The 21,505-nt window shown below is 40.3% G+C and overlaps 1 protein-coding gene and 1 long non-coding RNA gene across 2 annotated transcripts in view; one reads left to right on the forward strand and one right to left on the reverse strand.

Moving 5' to 3' along the window:
• The window catches only part of LOC143523065 (uncharacterized), a 109,817-nt gene extending 102,802 nt beyond the window's left edge, over window positions 1–7,015 (forward strand). Inside the window, exons 24-29 of the mRNA XM_077017212.1 lie at window positions 5–244; window positions 1,794–2,051; window positions 2,954–3,256; window positions 4,443–4,712; window positions 4,976–5,059; window positions 5,656–7,015. Of these exons, the coding sequence (XP_076873327.1) occupies window positions 5–244; window positions 1,794–2,051; window positions 2,954–3,256; window positions 4,443–4,712; window positions 4,976–5,059; window positions 5,656–5,722 (1,222 nt within the window). The 3' untranslated portion in view covers window positions 5,723–7,015. The remainder of the gene's footprint in view (window positions 1–4; window positions 245–1,793; window positions 2,052–2,953; window positions 3,257–4,442; window positions 4,713–4,975; window positions 5,060–5,655) is intronic.
• Window positions 7,016–13,451: 6,436 nt separating this feature from the next.
• LOC143523151 (uncharacterized) lies at window positions 13,452–20,969 on the reverse strand. The gene is made up of 3 exons (XR_013133234.1): window positions 20,767–20,969; window positions 16,662–16,794; window positions 13,452–14,043 (listed from the first exon to the last, which is right to left on the reverse strand). It is a non-coding gene; the product is annotated as an uncharacterized LOC143523151 (long non-coding RNA).
• Window positions 20,970–21,505: the final 536 nt, after the last annotated feature.

The following is a 21,505-nucleotide window of genomic DNA, read 5'->3' on the forward strand; positions in this document are numbered from 1 at the left end:
GCAGGTTGTGTGAGGAGACTCTCCAGCAGCTGACTGTAGTGGTGTATGAAGCTCAGGAGGAGGAGCTTACTCACTGCTTCCTGCAAAAAGTGGGCGGAAACCTGACTTCCTGCACTCTGACCTGGGAAGTGATTCACTATTTCCTGCAGTATCACAGTGTTACTGTGGACTTTAGGAAGAGTGACATTGGACAGCAAAACCCCAGAGAACTTCTGCCTGTACTGGACAGACTTCAGGTCAGACGGTGAGAGACAACAGTGATGTGTGGCCAGGCATGAAAATCTGTCACCTTTCGGCGAAATTCGCCGTTTTGAAGTTGAAAAGGGTGACCTACGTGAATCGTGTAGATCCGATGAGTTTTTTGTTTGGGGGGGGTCGGGGGGGGGGGGTCGGGAGATTATATTTTAATTATCATATTGACTTAATTAGCAAACAGAGCACTTCCGAAATTGGCTATTTCAGTGACAGTGGCCAGCAGTTTCCGCCCAGAACCATCATAGAGGCCAAATAGCGTTTCAATCATACGAACGTTCTTCATTCATGTTATTCATTTACTGCTAAGCGGGACGAGAAGCAGGACCTAGTGCTACACCGCGGACAAGTCAGAAGAGCGTACATTTACCACTACGTTTACCAGATCGTACATTTTTAATTGGGTGGATTTAATAAAACAAAGTTACTGCCGTTCGCTACAGCGTTGAACACTGTCAGATCTAACCACAAGCTCTTGTGATAATAGGCCCATCTATCTACCTATTTAAGTTCGCGTCAACCCCGTGTAGTTAACGGTGACATAAAATAAGAAACAAGATTTTTTTCTAGTGTGTCTGTAGTTGTAACTGGTGAATCCAGGGACGTGTGAGGAGAACATTCGCGCCAGGGCTGAAAAGATTGAAGATGAAGTTGTAAACTCTTGTCGTTTGAGTCTACCCTGTGCTTTAGCTCATGTTAGAAAATAAAAACACGTAAACCTGGTATTTTTACAATAATTTTCGCCGCTGATGTATTTATTGGTTCATTAAGACGTAATGGTTTTGACTGAGCCATCCGGAATGGCGAAAGCGGCTTCTTGCGTTTACGGATTGCGTTTACATTGAATCCATTGACATGACAGTCAAAAAAAATTTTTAATGGATTTTACTATATTTTACGGAGCCCGTAAGGTGACATCATGTAAAAAATAAATAAATAACGCGTGGCCACGACTTATTAACGCGTGGGAACGAGATACTAACGTCGCCTTTCACACGCGGCAACAAAGTTTATTTTTTCACAGCAAAGCAAGCAGATCCCAGGGATGTTCGCGAACTGACTGCCCAAGGAAGATAAACCTGGCTTTATATAAAGTAATAATTAATTATCTTGTTCGCACGCGTTAGTAAGTCGTGGCCACGCGTTATTATATTTTTTACATGACGTCACCTTACGAGCTCCGTAATATTTGGCATCACCTTTCGCTGTATCCCCGTACACCAGCAGCCACCCCCATCCCACCCCCCCGTCGCAGTATACCCATGACGTCACATGTCAACGCCCCGTCGCCGTATCCCCATGACGTCACATGCCCCGCCCCCCGGTCTTCTCACCTTTTTAACCCCTGACCCATTTTCATGCCTGGTGGCTCAGATTTAAAGATCTTCACACAGTCGACACGTCCAATGAACATGTGCTTTCATTATACTTAGACTGTGTGTGTGTGTTTGTGTGTGTTTGTGTGTGTTTGTGTGTTTTTGTGTGTGTTTGTGTTTGTGTGTGTGTGTGTGTGTATGTGTGGGTCTGTGTCTTCTCCCCAGTCTGAGTCCCAGCTGTGTACTGTCCATCATCACAGAGATCTATCAGACTGGCTCTGCTCACTGTGTGTCCAGTCTGTTGAGTTCAACAGAGAACTGCATCACCCTGAACAGCAGAGAGCTGGACTCTGTCCACTGTGCTGCCCTGTGCTTCACCCTCCAGCACTGCACAGCAGTCTCTCTCAGCCTGCTGTTCACCTCCATACCAGAGGGGGAGCTGGAGAGCATCGTGCCTCTGCTCAAACACGTCTCCCACCTCAGGTTTGAACTTTTATCATTCATGTAATGAGACACAACAGATCTGTAGGGGGTGTTACACATTTGGTGTTATATATACATTTATATGTGTTTAAAAACACACCCAAATGTCATTTTGGGACAAAAACATTTGTTTTATTGAGACTCCTGTGTCAGATAATCAACATCTTACAGCACATGGTTATTTACCTCAGGTGTGTTATATTATTTCCAGAAGTCGTTTTATTCATTTATGTCACTTTATGACATATTTGTCTTAAATTTCTCCCACCTCAGGTTTATTAAATGAAACATTTAATAATACAGAACTGTGTGTATGTGTGTGTTTTTCTGTGTTCTCAGTGTGGACATGAATGTCTTGAATGTCTTACTGTAATAGTCTCTCTTCTCTCAGTGTGGACATGAATGTCTTGAATGTCTTACTGTAATAGTCTCTCTTCTCTCAGTGTGGACTTGAATGTCTTACTGTAATAGTCTCTCTTCTCTCAGTGTGGACATGAATGTCTTGAATGTCTTACTGTAATAGTCTCTCTTCTCTCAGTGTGGACATGAATGTCTTGAATGTCTTACTGTAATAGTCTCTCTTCTCTCAGTGTGGACATGAATGTCTTGAATGTCTTACTGAAATAGTCTCTCTTCTCTCAGTGTGGACATGAATGTCTTGAATGTCTTACTGTAATAGTCTCTCTTCTCTCAGTGTGGACATGAATGTCTTGAATGTCTTACTGTAATAGTCTCTCTTCTCTCAGTGTGGACATGAATGTCTTGAATGTCTTACTGAAATAGTCTCTCTTCTCTCAGTGTGGACATGAATGTCTTGAATGTCTTACTGTAATAGTCTCTCTTCTCTCAGTGTGGACATGAATGTCTTGAATGTCTTACTGTAATAGTCTCTCTTCTCTCAGTGTGGACAGGCTGCTGTTGCTGAGGCTGCTCCACTGCTGCAGTGTCTCTGAGCTCCAGCAGGGGGCAGCAGTATTTCTGCTCTCTGCTCTACAGCACAGGCTGGACTTCTCCTGCAGCTCTGCTCTGGACCTGACAGAAGACTCACACACACACACACTGACTCTGAGCACTGAGGACTGCAGAGTCGTCTCCGTGGCCGTCCAGAGAGCTCACACACACACACAGCTCACTCTACACGACTGTGAGATAGAGGAGGCAGGAGTGGAGCAACTCTTCACCATTATACACACAGTCACCCTGCAGTAAGACTCCCACTCACAACACACACACTAACCTTCCTGCAGAGGAGGAGGAGTTATATCATATTAATGTGTGAAAATAGCATTAATGTTAGTAGTTATGTGAGTGTATTAATATTAGGGGTGGGCATAGATTAATTTTTTTAATCTAGATTAATCTCACTGAAATCTTGAAATTAATCTAGATTAATCTATATTAAAATGGCTCATATGCGTGCTACCCAAGTAATGACTAAAAGTCAGTCTTTGAGATAGGGTTTCTTAATACAGAGGGTGCATTAGACATGCTCAATAAAATGTAGGCTACTCGTGTTCAACGGTTTATTCAGTTAAACATGAATTTGTAAGCCTACATTAAAAATTAAAAGGGGTTTGTAATTAAAAGGGGTTGATAACATCATTAAAAACATTAAAAGGGGTTGATGCATTAAAAGGGGTTGATAACATCTTTATTCAGGTAAACATGATATTTGAAATGTAAGCCAACATTTAGTACATTTAACCTCATGGACGTAAAAAAGCCGGTCTTGGTCCTCTGCAGTTTTAACGGTTAAAAAGGAATATTTAAATAGCGGCAAATCTAGCGCTAGGACCATGCAGAAAACGACCGCTCCGAGTTCCGCTCCGGTAACACTTTACGTTCCTAACATGAATTTTCCATGAAGCAAACCTGGCGACTTCGTGGCTGCATCCACATAAAAACACGAACGATTTGTAATTCACAGGTTTGAAAACTCGTTCTCGCCCCTACTGTGCAATTTGGTTAGGAATACAATCGAGCTAAACTATCAAGTTGAAAGTCATCATAGTTTGCTTACCCATTTTGACCCAGTTCCCAACCCAACTTTAAGAATAGATTAACGGCGATAATTTTTATATCGCCCGATAAGAGTATCAAATTAACGAACGCCGTTAACGGCCCACCACTAATTAATATTAATAGAACTGTCCATGTTGGTGAATGTGGTGTGTGTGTCCATTTTGGTGAGTGTGTGTGTGTGTGTGTGTGTGTGTGTGTGTGTGTGTGTGTCCATGTTGGTGAATGTGGTGTGTGTGTGTGTGTCTGTGTGTGTGTGTATATGTGTGTATGAGTGTGTGTGTGTCTGTGTGTGTGTGTCTGTGTGTGTGTGTATATGTGTGTGTGTATATGTGTGTGTGTATATGTGTGTGTGTGTGTGTGTGTGTCCAGGTGCAGTAAAGCCGTGCTGCTCCAGTTTCTGTCTCTGGTCCGTGTCGGGTCCGAGTTGGAGTGTGTGAGACGTGCTGTGTCTCTCTCCCGGGCCCTGGGTGGGGAGGTGGACCTCAGTCACACCCGGCTGGACCAGCAGGCCTGTGGGTCCCTGGCGCTGGTTCTGGAACATTCTGAAGGGCTGTCAGAACTGGACCTCAGCCACTGCCAGCTCACTGACCACTGCCTGCAGCTGCTGTGTCCACAGCTCCACAAAGCCCACGTCCTGGAGTGAGTGGAGAAGTGGAGAAATATGACCAGAAACTTCATGTTTCAGCTTCTTACCTGATGCATAAACACATCATGAACATGAGAAATGAAGGAAAATGCAGCATTGAAATATCTGACAATTAGTGTCTCAGGTCCACTGTCACAAATATATTTATTCATTCACTCTAAATCACAGTCAATGTAGTATTACAAGAATGTGTTGATTTACATTGTTGTGTTGGGATTCCTGTACAATGTGGTAATTATAATCCATCTAATTTCAGCCTCAGTCACAATGACATCACTGATGTGTCAGCAAAGAGGATCTATGATACTGTCTCCACCAACACCAATATTCACACTGTGAGGTAAGAGTGTGTTTGTGTGTGTGTGTGTGTGTGTGTGTGTGGGGGACACAACCTTCCACTGCAGGTCTGTCACTAGTGAACAGGACAGTTTCTCCCCAATACCTGTTCATCCCCTAAACTCCCCTCATTTCACCAACTCCTGAGCAGAGACTCAGATTACAAGGAATTACAAACAGAAAACACAGCTAACCTCTCCGGCCGCGAGTTACAATACACCCGATACTGGTTCACAACAGGCTAGAAGGAAGCTCAAAAGAAATACCACTGTACTCCTGAGACTGACAGCAGCAACTCTAAAAGTTTCAGGCCGTTGAGTTAGAGAGAAAAAAAAACAAACATACAACAACCAAGCAGCCAAGTAAGTGAACATACACCAGACGTGGCTGTCATCACTAGCACTAGCTTAACCCGACTTAAAGGAGCAACTGCTAGTCACACCCAAGATGTCTCGTCTGTGCCTGTCTGCCTACAGTTGGCTTTGTGGAGCAGAGACTCTCAGAGCTCCCGTCCTAATTAACGTCTAACTCGCATGAAGGAGAACAAAGCAGGACATTCATTTGAGTTTTAAAATAATGTGTGTGTGTTTGTTTCTACAGGCTCTTCAACAACAGAATTACAGACAGACGTCTCTTCCTCTCAGACAAGCGCTTTGAGATCTGGTGATATTAATGTGTCATGGGCTCAGCAGTGATGAGATGTACATGTGCTTTGACAAGATTATAACTGTCCAAATTCAACAAATATGAGTGTATTATACACGAATATGATGACTGTATGATACATGAATATGAGTGTATGATACATGAATATGATGACTGTATGATACATGAATATGAGTGTATGATACATGAATATGATGACTGTATGATACATGAATATGATGACTGTATGAGACCTGAATTCCTCATGGGGATCCTGTGAATTTCTGCATAGGGCACCAAAGACTCAATAATCACTGCTGTATGTGTGTAATGAGTTGAACTGTTTCTGTTCATAATCCACAGAACGGTGGTCTGTCTTGTTGCTGTCTTCATTTAAGTAAACACTAGATTGTAGAAAGACTGCTGCTCTAGACCAATAAGAGTCAAGACTCCTAATGCCACTTTCTGTTTGTTCTGTAACATGCTTGAAGTTGTTGTATTGTAATGTGATCAGTGCCTTGTGATGTGTGAACTCTGCACTGTTACAGCAGAGTCTCCACATGTACTCTGCATTTAGTCTTCCAGACTTTTCTTAATACGTTAATGACAAATCCAGGAACCCAATGTGATCTGTGATCGGCCTTCAAACCCTTTTGTGAGTGACTTAAGAACTTTTAGAAATGTTTATTGTTATTTTATTAGTATTTGAATGTGTTCAAAATTTCAAAACACATAGTATTGCATTATTTCTCAAAGCACTTATTGTATTTCATGTGAGGGATTTAAAGCAGGATAATGTGCGACAGGTGTTCAACACTAATGAGGGGCGTGTCAGTATGTGGGTGATTGAGAGCATGGGAGTGGTGGGGCAGTGAGGTGTCGTGGTGTGGGCGTCTCCCCTGTGCTCGGAGCCCAGCCTACCATGACAATTTGTCAACACATAATGCATTATTTCTCAAAACACTTGTATAATATTACATTATTGCCCTAAATAATATTGCATTATTTTTCAAAACACATATAGTATTGCATTATTTCTCAGAACACATATATTGCAGTAAGATATTTTTAGATGACTTTTTATTAAAACACGCTGCTTTTTTTCCTCTTTATTTTATTTCCCTGGGCAATGCTTCTGTTCTCTATGTGTTTTATTTTCTTGTATATGTTGTTGGTCTTGTGTAGAGAGGAGTGAGGTGATCTGTACAGAGTCTCGGCTAGTCTCTGGTCTCAGTAGTTAAATACATCAACATTATAAAATGCATTTAAAATATTTTGGTAACTGGTTTTGAATAAAGTTTTTTATCAACTTTAATCAGTGTCCCATCTTTTCTGTATAAATCACACTCAACCAAAAGCTGTATGAAACAGCGTGTATTTTTCTAACTAAATAAGTATTCCTGTTATATTACAAATAAAGATCTTGAATGAAAATAAAATTGTGTGATTTTACATTAAAACATAAAATAGTAATAAATGTTTCTATATTGTTACAATGTTACTGTTTGTTGATTGTTTACTGTGTGCATGTTCTGTTGATGCAGCACCAGTGGCGGATCTAGCCAATTTGGGGCCCTAGGCAAAATATAAGCAAGGGGCCCTCATGCTTGAAAGGCTTGTCACGATACTAAGAATTACAACTTCGATACAATACTTAAAAAAATATTGAAATTCGATACCATTTTCGATACCAAAGTCAGATACTGTGCTAATTTCCGTTTTAAAGCCTTTTTAATTTTTTTATAAACAAACAAATGAATGTTGCTTTGTGTTTAAAAATGCTTGAAAGTGTAACTTCATTTCACAACAAATATCTGTCTGACTGATCAGTTCACTTATATGATATTAACAAATACGAGCCTCTTGTAATTCCAGGACGAAACATGAGAGAACGTGAAGACGTTAAGATTGGGCGTTTTGAAAATAAACAACCATTAAATAATGTGATAAAAAAAAGCGAATAATTTCGAGTATATGTATAAATATTTAACTTATCCCAACAAACATGCGATATCAGAAAGACGTTAAAATCATGTCTGTATCACGTCGGTCAGTCCAGACCCATTTTGCATGTCTGGTGGACGTTCAAAACTGGTTCAAAATCTGACAGTGTGACTAGGACCTTAACTTAACATGGACGTCTATGACGAGTTTTCTATCTGAACGTCTGACTAGGACCTTTATTGGATGTCAGTGGACGTGCAAAAACTGCAACTGAACGGCAGCAATAGACGTTCAAAAGACGTCACAAAAACTTTCATTCTGGCTTTTCAGTGGACGTCTTTTGAACGTCTGACGAAGTGTCTTTGCTCGTGCTGGGAAATATTGAAATGGACCTTGAAAGTGACATACAAGTGTTTGAATTCCACAAGGTGTATGAACCCTGCAAACATGACTTTGTTCATCGTGCTGAAGCGCGGCGCACGCGAGGTCGTGCACCTCTCGAATTTTGTAACTTTGTTCATTGCGCTGAGGCGCGGCACGCGCAAAGTCATGTTTGCAGGGTTCATACACCTTTATAAGGTGGATGTAACATGCAAGAACTAGGAGAAGGACACAGATGCTGCTGAGAGTCAGATTTATTGGTAGGAGTTTCCTCCCGTCTCCTAACCTGATCGGCTCGAATCGCTCTTGAATGGCGAGGCATTTCATTTACATTAACACTCGGAGCTTCAGACAACGAAATACTGCGAATGCAATGGTAAAACTCCTTGAGTGAACAATAGTACACAGACTAGTTACCCAACACCTCTCAGACACGACAAGGAATACAAAAAATATGAACGAGTTATTACACAAACAGTAAACAAACAAACGCATTCAAAGGACAATACAATAAACCGGACTAATGCAAAACAGACCTGGCGAAATCAACTAACTTCACTAACGAACCATCAGGAAACAATAACGCGTTGACTCAATAAAGAGTACAAAACCAAACATAGGATGATCTGCGAAACAACTCGAAACAAATCTAATCGAAAGGACCAAACGCTGAACATACAATGATCAAAGTTAAACACCAAGGGCAGATCCGATAACAAACACGGGGAACAGAACATACAACTCTCGCAACAATGAATACCAGAAATTGACTTACAAGGAAAGACTGGGCACACGGGAATATAAACCAAACACATCAAGGAGTTAAACATAAACAGCTGATCAAGACTAACAATGGGCGGCGAGATCAAGGGGCGTGACAGGAGAACGCTACGGAGATTCAACTAAAAAACATAACAGGGAAACACGAAGATCTCACATAGGTTGGGGCGGAGTAGACGTTACAGTGGAATTCAAGCGCTTGTACCAATATTTCCGAGCACGTTAAACTTAATTAAGTTAAATATTTATACATATACTCGAAATGATTCGAAATATTGCGCTTTTACCACATTATTTAATGGTTGTTTATTTTCAAAACGCCCAATCTTAACGTCTTCACGTTCTCTCATGTTTCGTCCTGGAATTACAAGAGGCTCGTATTTGTTAGCGTAATGCAAGTGAACTGTTCAGTCAGATAGATATTTGTTGTGAAACGAAGTAGTTACAATTTCAAGCATTTTAAAGTACTTTAGCCTACATTCCAGCACCTTCAAACCTGAAACACAAAACAGCATTAAAATTCGTCAGGTAAGTGTTCATTCCCCTTTTGTTGAGGGGTGTCTACTACATGGACGTAGTTTTGATTTCATAAGTGGGGGGGACACAACCTGGGGTGGCGAACTGTTGAGCGGGGGGGGGGGGGGGGGGGGGGTGGTTGAATGAAAATTGTTGAGCGCTGTGAACAAAAATTGTTGAGCGGGGGGGGGGGGGGGGGGGCTCGGAGCTGCATGATCCTAGTGCTAGGACATGACTTCGTCGCTACTTAAATATTTGGTTTTAACTGTAAAAACTGGGGGGGACCAAAACCGGCTTTTGAAAAAGTGGGGGGGACATGTCCCCCCCGTCCCCCCCCCCAAAACTACGTCCGTGGTCTACTACCACATATAGTTTCGGACAACACTGCAAGGCGGAAAGTATAAACGCCTCCACCGCTCGCAGAGGTTCGCGCGAGGTGGCCGGAGTCGAGCGCTATGGTCACTCAACCAGGCTTTAGCGCCCTTGGTTGAAATGTTCCAAAAGCACCGCTTGCAAACTGGCTTGTTCGTGTCCTTCGGTTTTCCATCTGTATCTGCTTCGAATCCAACAGCACTGCGTTTGCTTTAGCTGCCATTTTAGCATTACAAACTGTCCTGTGCATTACGGCAGCTTGGGTGGCTCAAACGAAAGCGCATTTTATGTAAAAAGAATCGATACTTAAGAGAAACGAGTATTGTACCGTTTCAGAATGTTCAGTATCGATACATATCGATATATCGATTTTTTTGACAACAATAATCACCACACAGAACTGTTTGCTGATCTGTTTCCTGATGGATGAATGTATGGATGGGTCGATCTCTTCTCTCTCTCTCTCTCTCTCTCTCTCTCTCTCTCTCTCTCTCTCTCTATTTCTCTGACCCCCCTCCACAAATTTATTGCTATATATTGCAATGTTTTAACAGGTTATCTTATGGGCCTTTCTGAAAAAAATCTCCTAATGCCTTATATCTTTGCGCCTTCTCACGAAAAGCCCTTGATTGCCCGGGATTGAGGATTGAGGGACCAAATATTTTATATTATTCACTTGCTTGAGCAGAGTGGAGCAGTATTGTGTTCTAAACTTGTTGCTTTAAATGTCATTTCAAATAAAAGGCTGTTGTTCAGTACTTAGTGTATGTGATTCAATTTACAGCTGGTTTGGTAGCAGAGTTATTAATGTATATTTAGAGAATTGGAAATGGGAAATTTAACATAATATTTTACTTCAAATCTTAATTCACTATAATTCCAGCAAATGTAGATATATAAATTTAATAATTTAATTAAATTTAATGTAAATATAATTTCTTTGATAACATGCAATTTTAATATGCCATGAATTTACTGTTTGAAAATGGAAAATTACTGTGAAGTTACAAAAGGCATTGTTCTGTGTTTTTACACTGAAAACTGCATTTTTACACTGATAACTACTAAATTAAAACTCAAGACCCTTAAAAAATATATACAATCCTGTTATAAAACAAGAAATTCTTGTAATTTAAATTTACAGACTTTGACTGTATATTTAAAGTTTTCTTTAAAAAAGTCATTTTCCTGTATTTTACAGGTATATTCTCTTATTATGAAAAGACAGAAAAATACTGTATTTATTTACAGTAAATATCTGTTAAAAAATGTTTTTTTTACAGTGCAGAGGAGTGGGATTAGAGTGAAAAAATCAACAGCAAAAGCATGCCTACAGAGGATCAGATAAGATAAAATTCCCAGCATTGAACCTGCCTCAAAAACACACTTTACCTGCAGTACAAGTCATTAACAATCTTTACCAGAGCTTTTTCCTGCTATGTGTAACTCAGAAGCCAGATTGTTAGTACAGAACTTGTTAGAGTTGATCTACCGTTTCATTCTAGGACACTGGCCATCAATAGACTGGAAATGGACATATAATGGTGTAAATCCAAATGATGAAAGTGTGAGGAAGATGATGATTCAGGGCACAGCTATAAGTTTCAGTTGTTTAAGATGTTTTTTCTTAGTTTAGTATGGAAGAGATATTTTTATGCAAAATGTGTGAAATGCTAATTTCTGAAAATAAGTTCATATCATAATACAGCTATATTTTGTAGCAATATATAACAGTAATTGTAGTTGGACAAGAGTGAATCGTAAACTTAGAAATAGTTAATACCTGGAAGTTTGTTAATTGTGATTTTTTTTGGTGCAAGGAGAACTGAACCCTTGTATATCTTAGAATATAAATATTCTATCACCTCTGTATCTTCAAATGCAAACATAAGTTCCTATATTAAATGTAAATGTGCATGTTTGTACATCTTGTATATTCATAGCTTGCCCTTTTGGATATGGGTGTGTTAATGTGTATTTATGCTGTGTTTATTGTATATATGTTGTGTATTTACTGTAAGGGACTATACACCAACGTTTTCCCTCTCCCGTACACCTGTGTTAAAGTGGTGTTAACATTAAAAGTGATTTCATATGTTATTTATTTGATTCCATTTAATTCAGTTCATTTCCATCCTCTTGCAACAGAGTTTTGTGGACTGTGTTTTATGAAGAAGCAAATAAAATGTCTGCCATCCAGTTTCTGCTGAAGCTGATTGTTACAGCAGCAGAGTGTGATGCAGCTACAGGAGAGAGTTTCACTAAGCTGCTGACATCTGTGTGCAGCTACACAAACTTCCCCTTTGGAGATGACGTGTCCATTAAATCTTCTCAGTGTGGTTTCCTGCTGGATCTGTACTCACATGTGAAGGACTATGAGACTCAAACAGGCAGGAGTGTCCTTCCAGCATTACAGCCAGTTTACCAGTCAGCTCCTGCAGTCTGGAACATAGACCTCTCAAAGAGAAAGACCTCCCTCTTCCTAGAAGTGCTGAAACTCCAAACAGTGAAGAAACCAGTAGTGCTGAGAGGCTGGTCAGATGAAGAGAGTGAAGTGAGGAGTTTCCTTCAGTGTCTGCCCTACATCTCCCACCTCAGGTGAGTGAGAAGCTTTTATACTAAATATGTTGTGTAGTTCTTATATTAACTCAGTGGTTCCCAAAGTGGGGGGCGCGCCCCCTAGGTGGGGCGCGGAGCTATTGCAGGGGGGGCGCGGAGCTTGGAAGTAAAACGGGATGCACCGATTCCGATATTAATATCTGAAACAATTCTAGATCGGGTATCGGTGACAATGTGACCGATCCATAAAAACAGATCTATTCAGTCTAATTCTATGCTTGTATTGCTTGCTTTTCGGAGTTAGTTCAACCTTAAATATCCACTCTGTCCCGGATAGAAGTGAACCTGGACAGTTAACAGTGAACAGTTAACAGTGAAACGCGAAGCACACAGAGGAGAGGTGAATCACTGACTCGTACTCGCGCTGGTGCTATTCCACTTAGTCCGTTTATTTGCTGGTTGACCAAATTAAACCTGGGCTCCAGCACTACTTGACTGTTCATACATGAACTGGTGAGTTGCCCAAAGCTCATTGAATGCGTTACTTACAGAAATGAAATAATGATAAAATAAAGAGCAGTGGTCTGAGTCAACAATATTCCATACGCGCACTCAACTCGCTCCCTTAAAGAGACAGTACACATATTTCTGGCCGTTACATGCTTTGTGCTCTGCGTGATGTCTGCGCTTGCAAACTAGCCGCATATGAATTGCTGTTTCTCTTATTTCATCTCCTTATTTATTTTAAATTATATTTAGAATTCTTGAACCATTTAAAAGGTTTCTTGCAGTTTATTTTTTTCATGTTTGACCAAAGTTGTGAACCTATTGTTTTTGTAAGTTTCAGGTTCTTTGGTATTATTTATTTTACATTCAATGTTATATTCATAATTGCACTGACTGAACAAATGCAAGTTGTGTTGTTTTTACATGTTTTTGTGTGTGTTTAAGTGTGCTATACTGGTACAGAGTTTTCAATAAACTTCTAATTCAGTATGTCTGTGTTTAAAAAAAAAAATGTTTTAAGTCGATTCAGCACAGTTTTACTCTATCGCCGATACTAAGCCTCAGATATCTGAATCGGTATCGGAAGTGAAAAACGTGAATCGGTACATCCCTAATCAATATGGGGGGGGGGGGGGGGGGGGGGGGCGCAAAAATATTCTCATCTACTAAAGGGGGGCACGGCAGAAAAAGTTTGGGAACCACTGTATTAACTGAACTTCTGTTGGTTTGCACATTTTTCACTCTTACACTAGTTACATTTCTGTGAACTGCATATCTTTGTAATTAAAGTGATTCTGTTGTAACATCACAGTTTATTATATCCTGTGTTCTGATGAATGACATTTTCATGACATCTTTGCTGTGTGTCAGTCTTTAAACTTTAATGCCTTTTAATGCTTGAAGAATATTATACAGGACACTCAATCTTTGAAGCTATCTTGAAATATATTGAACAGAAATAAATGGGTTAATTGTTGTGTTTGTAGGTTTCTTTCACTACATAATCAAACAGAATCCTATAAGAATAAAAAAAGATTATTTCTACTGAACCTGAGTCTGCAAGCAGCTGTTCATCAGAGAGACACTGTTAAGAGAACTATAGAGGAACTGATGTCACATACAGAAGATGAAGATTTCCTGCTGGATCTGTACTCACGTGTGAAGGATTATGAGACTCAAACAGGCAGGAGTGTCCTTCCAGCATTACAGCCAGTTTACCAGTCAGCTCCTGTAGTCTGGAACATAGACCTCTCAAAGAGAAAGACCTCCCTCTTCCTAGAAGTGCTGAAATTCCACACAGTGAAGAAACCAGTAAAGCTGAGAGGCTGGTCAGATGAAGAGAGTGAAGTGAGGAGTTTCCTTCAGTGTCTGCCTTACATCTCCCAGCTCAGGTGAGTGAGAAGTCTTTACGCTACAGGGGTGTGTTTGATGTTCTCTGATGGTGTTTGTGAGTTGTTCTCTCAATATAAAGAATTACTGAATGTTGTGGAACAGATGTGTGAAAGAAATGATATATAAATGCAACATCCTAATCATTGTTATGTGCCTTGATTTTTTTGCGAATTTGTCTTTTTTGTACCTCTAGTTTTAACTGTAGGTCCCTAATGCTGTAACTTGATTTGGTCAGGTTTACACATTCTTGCAGTATTTGATTGATAGCTTGTGTTGGTTATAAGTGGCCTTTTGTAGCTCTGTACTATTTAAACCCACCTTAAAAATGATAATTACACAATTCAGTTGTCTAGAACAATGTATTTATTGACGTATGTAAATTGAATCAGAACACAATTGTGTACATACTTTGCATGATTAACTATTTGGTAGCGTAACCTTCAGTGAAGCTTATGGTTTGAACTTGAGATCAGCTCTGTGTTACATCATAAAACTCATCTTTCCATATGAAGAAAAGTGTTATCAATTGACAAAGTGTCGTGGACTCAGAGTGAGGATCCATTATCAGGTATAAAGGGTTTAATAAAGGACAAAAGGCAAATAACTACAACCCAGTCCAGGGTCTAAACCAGAAGAGCTACAGAAATAACAGACAGAGGTACAAACGGATGAGACAGGAGGCAAAATCAGGAGGTAACAGGTCAAAACACAGAACAATAATGAGAGAAGTAGATAAACAATAGGGGTGGGAATCGTTTACTATCTCACGATTCGATTCGATTCCGATTTTGGGGGCCACAATTCAATTCAAAAATCGATTTTCGATTCAAAATGATTTTCGATTCAAAAAACGATTTGATTTATAAAAATGTCTGCCTCAGTCTATAAAATCTGCATGATCTACTACAGTCTGGAAGACAGAACGACAAATACAGAAAATTAAGTGTCATTCACATTTAATTAACAAAAATTAAGTGCTTTGGTAAAATAAAATGGTTTTTGTTGTTACCAAAATTCTTGAGGTTCATTTTGCGAGCTGTCAGGGCTGGCTCGGATGCAGTTCCCCCAGCCGTCGCTAGGGGCACCAGAGTCAGTCCCAGACTAAACCGACGTAACCGTACGTTCTTAGCCAGTCTCTGCTTTCTCTGTGATTGCTTATCGTTTAATGGTGTCTCGCCACCTCTCTCTGTTATGCTTTCTCTTTACTTATTCGAGTATCTCATGCGTCGCTTCCTGACCCATCTCAAGTTTTCCCAATCCTGTATGTCTTCCTATCCGTTTTGCCTTTATTTTTGGGAAGGGTTTTATTTTGCTGCGGCAGTTTTTTTTGCCAGTTACTTCTGCTGGTGTCCTTGGTTTCGTTTACGAGTTGCATTTATCCGCGCTGTTTTTTAGTTACTGTTGTTGTTTTGTTTCTTCCTCCCATCTCACTACGGTTGAGTGTTATTTTTCACGCGTTGTATTTTCCGCATTGGTTTTTTGTTTCTATTTACTCCGTGCCCTCACGGTTTTGCTTTCTATTCTCTTGCGCGTTGAGTCTTCCGTGTTGTTTTGTTTGTTAGTTCTGGGTCGCTGTGCGCGTTTCCCTCTCGCTAATACATTTGACGAGTGTCAATAGTCTTGCTCTTGCGAGCCGGCACTTGGGTCCATCCTTCTCTGTATTATTTCTCACCCTTCTCTATATTATCCCGTGCTCACCGCGTTACACAAGCCTTGCACACAAGCTACATTGTGTCCAGTTCGGTCTTCCCCGGCATTCGGTAAAAACCAAAATGAACCCATATTTTTGCCTTAAATGAAGACCGGACAGGTTGAATATCTCTTTCCTCCATGTGTTTTGAACCTTTTCCATGTCCCAGAACATGCTGCGTAAAGTCTTGCGTAATTTTGTAATTACGTAACGCGAGACTTCACCACGACTTAGAATCGATTTTGGGACATTTAAAATCGATTCTGAATCGTAGTAAATGAGAATCGATTTTTGGGCACACCTCTAATAAACAACTTGGTACACTTTCACAAAAGAGTCAGCAACACTTCACAAGTAGCTGCTGTGTCTGTCTGGCTTATGTAGGCAAAGTAATCAGTGGAATTCCAGCTGAAACAGGAGTCTTCAGTATTCTTATGCTGTAAGTGTAGGTCCCTAATGCTGTAAGTGTAGGTCCCTAATGCTGTAAGTGTAGGCCCCTAATGGTATAAGCGTAGGTCACTAATGCTGTATGTGTAGGTCACTAATGGTATAAGTGTAGGCCCCTAATGGTATAAGCGTAGGTCACTAATGCTGTAATTGTTGGTCCCTAATGCTGTAAGTGTAGGTCACTAATGGTATAAGTGTAGGTCACTAATGGTATAAGTGTAGGCCCCTAATGGTATAAGCGTAGGTCACTAATGGTGTAAGTGTAGGTCCCTACAGAAATAACAGACAGAGATACAAACAGATGAGGCAGGAGGCAAAAACAGGAAGTAACAGGTCAAAACACAGAACAATAATGAGAGAAGTAGATAAACACCTTGGTACACTTTCACAAAAGTGTCAGCAACAATTCACAAGGAGCTGCTGTGTCCGTCTGGCTTATGTAGGCAAAGTAATCAGTGGAATTCCAGCTGAAACAGGAGTCTTCAGTATTCTTGAGATGGAGCCCTCTGGTGGTGAGAGGGAGAAGAATGTTTCATGTGCCCCCCGGCTTACGTCATTTTTTAAATAAAATAAGACAGTAAGACAATTAATTGTAGGGTGAGTGCCTTATTCAACAAGACAAAAAAAAATAGAACAAGACAAACGAAACCATGTGCAACAACATACAACAATATAAGTGCAAACAACAACCTAAATGCAATTAACAACAAATTAAAGGCACTAAAATGCCATGCACCTAACTTTTTTAATGGCAAAGTTGTTAATGAGTGCACTGAAGTCTAGTCCTTGGGCCAGCTCATGTTCTATGGAAAGCATGGCCAAACCATTTAGCCTGTCCTGAGACATTGTGGAGCGCAGGTAGTTTTTTATTAGCTTCATTTTGCTAAATGCACGTTCTCCTCCAGCTACAGTTACAGGTAAGCACAAAAAAATGCGTAGCAAAACACACAAGTTAACATACATGCTTCGCAGCCCCATTCTATAAATTGCATTAAGCAGGTCAAGAGGTCCAAAGTCATTTTTAAATGTTGTATTTTCTTTAAATGACAAACTTGGTCTGCAAGAGAATCTGAGAAGTCTTTTTTGTATTTTTGTGAGTTTTGCACATAATGCATTGATGCAATCGTTGGTCATTTCTTGAAAATTCCACAGAACAGAAAACTCATCACAAATGTACATAGTAGTTTTCTGGGTACTCCTTCCTTTTCTCTTCCTCCATGTCATCAAAAAACGTTTCTTCTTTCTCTGTTTTGTTTTAAGCTTTGGCTCAATGCCTATAGCAGTTGCAACAACAGTGGCCTCTCTCAACAAACTGTCCCAGGATGCACGTATACAAGCCATCTCTTTTTCAAGTTTTTTTATATTGGCAACTTGGGTATCGAGGATAATGGAAGAAGACTGACTGGCAAGATTTCTGTCCTCTAAGTACCCTAAAACCTTTATTCAAAATGTTAGGAGCACCACTGCGTTAAAAGACTCAAAGTAGGTCTTTACACCCTGTGCCTGAGCTTTTGTTTCACTAGTTAGGTTGTCTTGTGTGATAAGTGCTTCCAATGCTTTAAGGACATCAGGTAAATGCTTTGCCACAGGGCGTACTGCCTCTATGCGTGCACTACAGTGTGTATCTGATAAACTGTGCAAAGAACAATGTAAAACTTTCATCAAAATTGCCCATCACTGAGGGCTGCCACTAAAAAATGTATACAGTTCATTCACAAATCCAAAGAACATATTTATTTCTGGACATGCCTGGGCTGCATGGACTCCTACCAGATTTAGTGTGTGAGATGCACAGGGTAAGAATGTGGCCAGAGGGTTTTTCTTTTTTATGTGGGCTTGTACACCCTTCACTTTTCCTGCCATATTGGCCCCATTGTCATAACACTGACCTCTACAGTCAGCTAAATCTATTCTGTATTCTCTGAGTGTGTCTTCAATCATTTTTGCAACTTCGTCCCCTTTCTTATTTGAAAAGTCTCTAAATTTTAGAAAACGTTCATTTATTTCCCATCCTTCTCCTGAAGCAGTTGAACTAACATACCTAAGAAGTAGCACATTTTGCTTCAAATTGGAGACATCAGGTGTGGCATCACATATTAAAGAAAAGTAAGCTGCATTCTGTCTTTCTGTTAGAATAGTGTTTAGAACACACTGAGCACAGACCTCAATAAATTCATGTTGTCTTTCAGGTGAAAGGTAGTGAGTCTGAACCCTTTTTCCCTGTACTCTCTGATATTCTGTAAATGATTGTTCAGAATGGTGTCATATCGTGACAACAGCTCAATCAAGCCTAAAAAATGCCCATTATCGGGTTTGTCAAGTACAGTTGTACTCCCTCTAAATGGTAAATGTCTAGAGGCTAAATAAAGAGTTACATCTAACAGATGTTTTAGTAAGGCTTTGTTATTTTCTATTTCAGTCTCCACAAGTTGTTGTTGTTTATTGTCAATGCCCGAGGCCTTCAGGACAGAGTGTTGTAGGTTCTTCCATTTCCAATAACAAAATTTGTGGCCACTGTTTTTTTTGTGTTCTGGGAATCTTTCATACAGCTTCCTATATTAAGTGCACATTTTCATCCCATCAGTGGAATTTAGTGCACTTGTTGACTTGCCTATAACTTGTTCAAAAGAAAATAATAAACATGGCAGACAAAACTGAGCTTTTTTTGAGTTGCTGTATATGACCCAGTCCCTTTCAATTTTTTCCCCTGCCATTAGGGGACATTGCATAACACTAGGGATGCAAATTATCGATTAATTCATTAATCATTAGTTGATTGATCTTATCGATCGACTTTCGATTAATTGATAAGCGGCGTTTTTCACCTGAATTTCAGTGTTTCAATAGGGCCTTTTAAAATATCAGCTAAATAGTTAAAACACTTTATTCAAAAAGTATATATTATATTATGATAATTATATTGTATTATATGATATATTGCTCAAGTATTTATGCATTAGGAAATTTTTATGGTATAACAAAATACATTCTTTCATTTAAAAAAAGGATTCCGAATTCCGGGAGAATTATATGTGACTCGCGGACATCAGGGATCCTCTACCGAAATGCTTTCAGGAGACTTGGAATTTCTGGACATAAAAAAAAAATTTTAAGAAGAAATTAAATAGAGAGCCAAACAGAATATTATTGAGCCTATGCTTGGACAATGTTTCTAGCGTTGTAGTGAACACATGCTGTAACGCGACCGGAGAGTGCCCAAGTCTCCACAACATCATTGAGCTTGTCAGTTAAATTGTCAGCGGTGTGTCTATCCGACATGTTCCTCGTAATCAGCACTGCAGATTTTAGCTGCCAGTTCTCGTCAGTGTAGTGGCGCGTCACGGTAATGTAACTTTCTGTTGTTAGAGCCGTCCAACAATCTGCAGTAGCTAGCTTTGTTTTTAGCTCACTCTTCTTTTTTCGTAGCGAGCTTCGAAAACGCTCGACTTCCCAGTGTAGCTGTGATTGTAGGTTGACCAGGTGCACTGGTGATATGCAGGACAGCTGCATGGTGTTCAAATGATAATTGAGTGAGCTAGTGGAACTGTTGTACTTCAATACCGCATTACACAGAGAACATCTGACTTCTTAGCCTAAATTAACAATGTTGAAATGGTCCCACACCGCACGTCTTTTCGCCCGCTTCATTTTGTTTTCCACTCTGGTCTTTCGCGACACGTGTTCACCTCTCGTTCTTATGCTCTGTTCATCTGAAGTTACAACAGGAGCGCTCTCTAACGATTAATCGCGATTGATACATTTTGTTCGAGTAACAACTTGATCGACAATTAATCTAAAGTCGATTAATCATTTGCATCCCTACATAACACAAATAGTTAGGGAAACTCTTACACTCCACATTTATCTTTTGCCACCTGTGATAGATACTCGTGTTGCTAGAACACGCACTGCAGTTACCCTGTCAGAGTCAGACATTACAGCTGGCCATAAGCCAGGATCTTTAAAGTCTATGACAACTTGTGATGCACTCTCCCTTCCTCCTGTTGTTGCTCCATCATCATCATCGCTCCCACTTTTTTCCTTAGTCTCTCTCACTCTCGTCTGCTCTACGTGTTCAGTGGCTGTAATCTCACTCTCCCTGGTCTCTTCTTTGCCTTTTCTCCCTACATTGCTCGCTATGAATTTCCTCTGTAGCAGACAATCCTTGTGTTAGGTCATATAGTATATAATATAGCCACACATCAAAGCTGTTTCTGAAAGCTGACTGACACTGTTACGGTAACCTACCGCGCTGCCCTGAGTCAGGACTGGGAGCCGCCCCCTCCTCCGACATCGCTCTGGGCTGGCTACACTCTCTCTCCCTGTCATCTTTCCCTGCCTCTTCTGTAGCTTTCTCGGCTGTGCTGCTGGTCTGGGCTATTTCAGACAGTCAGGGATTATTCATGAGTATCTTCACAACAAACTTATTCATCTTAAACTTTACCGCGCTACAACATCAGCGCTTATTATTTACTTACCGTCATCTTGAACACACTGTCAAACCCTGCTGTCCCTTCATGCCCTCTGTTTAAAAATCTCTTCATGTGATCTCTTTCACCTCTGTAATCCTCATCCCTTTTCCTTTTTTCCTTTCTTTTCTGTGCTCCAGGTTTCTGTTTACTCGCCATTTTTAACTATACACCACTGTATTTCCTGCTGTGGGCGGGTACCAGCCGGCTACAGTCAGTGCTGGATCAATCCATTTTTCAGTGGGAGGCGGGGATGAATGCACTTAATGGAAAATATTCAGATAGGTAAAAAACATATATATATATATTTTAGCCATTGAGCTTAATTTGAGTACAGAATTTTATATTAATTAAAGATTTCAAGATTATATTTAAAATTATAGACTTTAAATAAAAAATAAATTGTTAGGCTCTTGATGGGCCCCCCCCGGCCCCGGGGCCCGGGACAACAGACCCGGTGGTCCCCCCTTGTCGACGGGGCTGCCCACAATGTTACCAGCCTTGCAGATCAGTTTGTTGAATCTGTTGTATGTCACCCTCAGCCTGCTGCCCCAGGATGCAACAGGATAGAGAATAGAACTCACCACCACAGACTCACAGAAGATCCTGAACATAGAGGATAGAACTCACCACCACAGACTCACAGAAGATCCTGAACATAGTGGATAGAACTCACCACCACAGACTCACAGAAGATCCTGAACATGGAGGACAGAACTCACCACCACAGAATAGAAGATCCTGAACA

The sequence above is a fragment of the Brachyhypopomus gauderio genome, chromosome 1 (genome assembly GCF_052324685.1).
Source record: "Brachyhypopomus gauderio isolate BG-103 chromosome 1, BGAUD_0.2, whole genome shotgun sequence".
Taxonomy (NCBI): domain Eukaryota; kingdom Metazoa; phylum Chordata; class Actinopteri; order Gymnotiformes; family Hypopomidae; genus Brachyhypopomus; species Brachyhypopomus gauderio.